Consider the following 3,532-nt stretch of genomic DNA (forward strand, 5'->3'; position numbering starts at 1 on the left):
TTGGAATTAAAATACCTCTTGATGTTCATGTGAAGAAGTTTTTAGTTCCTAAATAGGTTTCAAGTATAGCTTAATCATTATGTTCGGTTAACAAAGGCTCACAAAGGATTGAGATTTTGAAACAATAGGGTGTAAATTGTTGTGATTGAACTTTAGGATTAAATTAAGGTCAAACTCAAAATTTTATTATGTTATTACCCTTAGACTTAAAAAATGATCCTCTCCATTTCAATGACCTTTAGGTCAATTGGTAGTTCCTAGTATTCCTAACGGAGACGTTTACGGTTTAAATCCCTTCTCTACTTAAGATATATTTAAGAAAATGGAGAGAGTCAATTTTATTTCTCTTGGATCTAACAGGTGTTTTCTATGGAGGGGGTCCAATTACTTTAATGGTGGTTAAATGCACAGGTTTTCAACCGACAAAATTCGAAGGAAATTGTAGAGTTCCTAGAGCTCTCTCATGTTTCCTCCTGGTGGTCCAGCACATAAAACATCCACAAAATGCTTGACAGCTTAACTATTTAAGTTCAGGTTAGTTGAACTTTCTAAGTCAGTTAGATGTTACAATTCTCAGGTTTAGATCCACAAAGCCACAAAACAAAAGGCAAGTTTTGTAGCCTTGTTAACATGCCTGCAAAGAGGAAGCACTTCAAAACCAACTAGGCATGCATGGACAAAGCAGGAAACCTCTAAACACAAAAGACATTTGCAACACACAAAGATATATAATAAATCCAAATAATGTATTTCCTAACACTCATGCTTGTGGCTCAAGAAAATAAGTAGAAAAGAAAAGAAAAAGTTACACAAACAGAAAGATAATGAAACAGAGGAATGTAGGTATATACTGCTTTTTGAGGTGGCCTTAATCCCTGGATGCTCTCTTTATTCCTTTTGGACTGTGAACTTTCTAATGACAGAAAAGATATACGGCTCATAGAGCACCTTGTCAGATTCACTAAAAAGGAAAAATTGTGAGATAAACCTTACATCATACTCAATACAGATTATAGAACTGAAGCATACTTCTACAAAGAAAGTTTAGATTACTAAATGTGCAAAACATTTGTAGCATGAGGTGACTGTGGCCGAGGGAGTGAGTGTGAGCGTGTGCGTGTGGCAATGGCAACACTTGAATTGAAACCTGTTAGCTTTGTCTCAGCTTGAAACCTTGTCACTGGTGTGAAGGAATCCAAGCTGCGTTGCATTTGTGGGTAAACATTTGCCTTCTCAATCGTTTTGTAGGCATCTCCTGCAACTCTCACAGCTTTGTGACTCTTACAACCCAACAAAATGCCTGAACGCCGCTTCTGTATCTCTTTGTTAGTCTTAGTTTTGGCATCAATAATTGCTGATGAAACAGTTTTTGTTGGCCTTAGCTCTTCACAATCAGACATTACTGACACATCTGCAGCACTAGCAGTGACTACACTCCACTCTATACTTGCCTCACTTGGTGCATAACAAGTTGTTGGGGTGACACAGCCAGAAGTGGCATCTGATGCTTGCCTTGCAAGAAAAGGGTTGGCTTTGCCTGTGAGGCTCTCTATCTCAAACAAGTCTGAACTTGCATCACTCTCAGTATCATTGTAGTTTACACCAGATGGTACAGAAAATTCATGATCCTCCACTCTTGGGGCAGCATCCCAAGACAACATTGTTAGCCTCCTCTCAAGGCTTAAAGACTTGTTTCTCCTTTCCAACACAGGCGAGCCAAACACTTCTAGTGACTTTCGTGGTATTTTCTCTAGCTCTTCTTGAACCTGACATTTAATAGGCATAGTTCCCATACCAGAATTTAAAGTTGGGAAAGTAAAACAGTTTTCTCTGTTCAACCCAATTCCCAACTCGTCCAATTCATGGGAGTGCGTCTCCTCCTCGACCTTGTTGTCCAGGTGAGGAGTATGTACTTGAACTGCATCAACAAGTTCTAATTCTGTTTTCCTAGGCTCTCTTTTATTTGCTTTGCCTTGTACTACACTAGGGGTAGCACTTTTGTTGAAACTGATTTCACCAACTTGTTCTCTAATTTCAACAGCATCTTTATCAGAGCATTTGCAAAGAATAGCAAGAATTCTTTTTCTGCGTACCTTCTCTGCCTTAGTCCTTGAAGGGTTTTTTAAACCAACCTGCAATAATGCGCTCTGGCTATTCCAACTTGATTCAGAATGAACACTCGGAGTTTGAGGCTGAACTTTGTACTTCCTGGTGCCTACCTCATCTCCTTCTTCTTTCTTGTGTTGGTATTTCCTTGCACTACTCATGCTAGCAGTTGATGCACTTTCATCATCCATTACTCCATTGAAGTACTTCTCAGCACCAAATACTCCAATTTCTTCTTCATCTTCCTTTTTTGTTCCCATTTGAGTTTGTTGCTCTTCAGTGGTAATGACAGGCACGAGGCTTCCACTTGACTCAGCAAGTTTACGAATAAAGATTTCCTCTGAGCTGTTCAGATACGAAGAAAATGAGGCATCCCGGAGGTTGTTATTGTTTTTGTTTCCAAAGGGCAAAGTTTGTGAGAGGCTGGGATTGCAAGCTGTAGTTAAAGTAATCATAGACATGGAATGGCTGTTCTTTTAGTCTAAAAGAGAACTTGTGCAGGACAAAAACAAAAAGAAGAGAAAATGACTAAAGAGGAGTTCTTTTCTCAATGGGATTGGAACAAACTGGACAAGAAGCACAAAACTACAAAAACAATATGAAAAAGACCCTACACTAGGAACAGAAAAGAAAATTAATCTCAGGAGAATCTAGAGGAACAAGTTCTCTGCAGACAAAATACTTAAAAAAGATTTGGAGAAACCTGAGGTCCCTATGATACAACTAGCTGAAAGAAACTTGATCTGTGCTTTGATGAAATCCAAACCTGAAATCAGATGGATGGAGAAGACTTAGATAGAAGAAGAGGGTCTGAATCAATTTTTAGGCTCATGGCTGCTTTGCTTATTGACAACTAGTTCTTTAAGAAGGCATGTGCAGCATGCAAAATGTTAATAATGTAGGGCCATATGCTTTGAGGCCTACCAATGTTAACAAATTGGTAAAATTTCACACAATATGAAATTTTTCTTGAGTTTATTTAACATTATCTGATGATAATCCTTAGATCAACCCAGCCTATTTTGATATGATAATTTTATGCTAAAAAAATTGGATCTCCTGAAAATGGAACTATCTTTGACATGTTGCTTTTCAAGTGGGGATAACTTGACAATGAGTATGGATATTGACAAGATAAATAACTTGATTGGATGACCATATCACGCTTAAGTCTGCTATTTAAACAAAAGGGGAAATAATGGAGTGGGTGGTCCACATGTGGATTTAATTCTTCATTTCTGCACAAACACTTTCAAGCATTTTCTTACAGCCCCAATAATTGATTTTGAGTTGGTAATTTGAAATGGTTATTACACAAGCAAAACATTCCTATCCCTTTAATTGAAGATGCTTTATTCTGTCAGATACAACTGCAATATATGATTGGTGTAATGGTCCCAATAATATATTTTGAGTAGTTTATTTG

General features: G+C 37.7%; 1 protein-coding gene across 1 annotated transcript; it reads right to left on the reverse strand.

The window, feature by feature from the left end:
- Positions 1-786: 786 nt before the first annotated feature.
- LOC115979114 (protein PHYTOCHROME KINASE SUBSTRATE 1-like) lies at positions 787-3,105 on the reverse strand. Its single transcript, XM_031101081.1, has one exon. It carries the CDS (start codon positions 2,565-2,567, stop codon positions 1,053-1,055), a length of 1,515 nt encoding a protein of 504 aa, XP_030956941.1. The 5' UTR covers positions 2,568-3,105; the 3' UTR covers positions 787-1,052.
- Positions 3,106-3,532: the final 427 nt, after the last annotated feature.

This window comes from Quercus lobata, chromosome 3, assembly GCF_001633185.2.
Source record: "Quercus lobata isolate SW786 chromosome 3, ValleyOak3.0 Primary Assembly, whole genome shotgun sequence".
NCBI classification, from domain to species: Eukaryota; Viridiplantae; Streptophyta; class Magnoliopsida; order Fagales; family Fagaceae; genus Quercus; species Quercus lobata.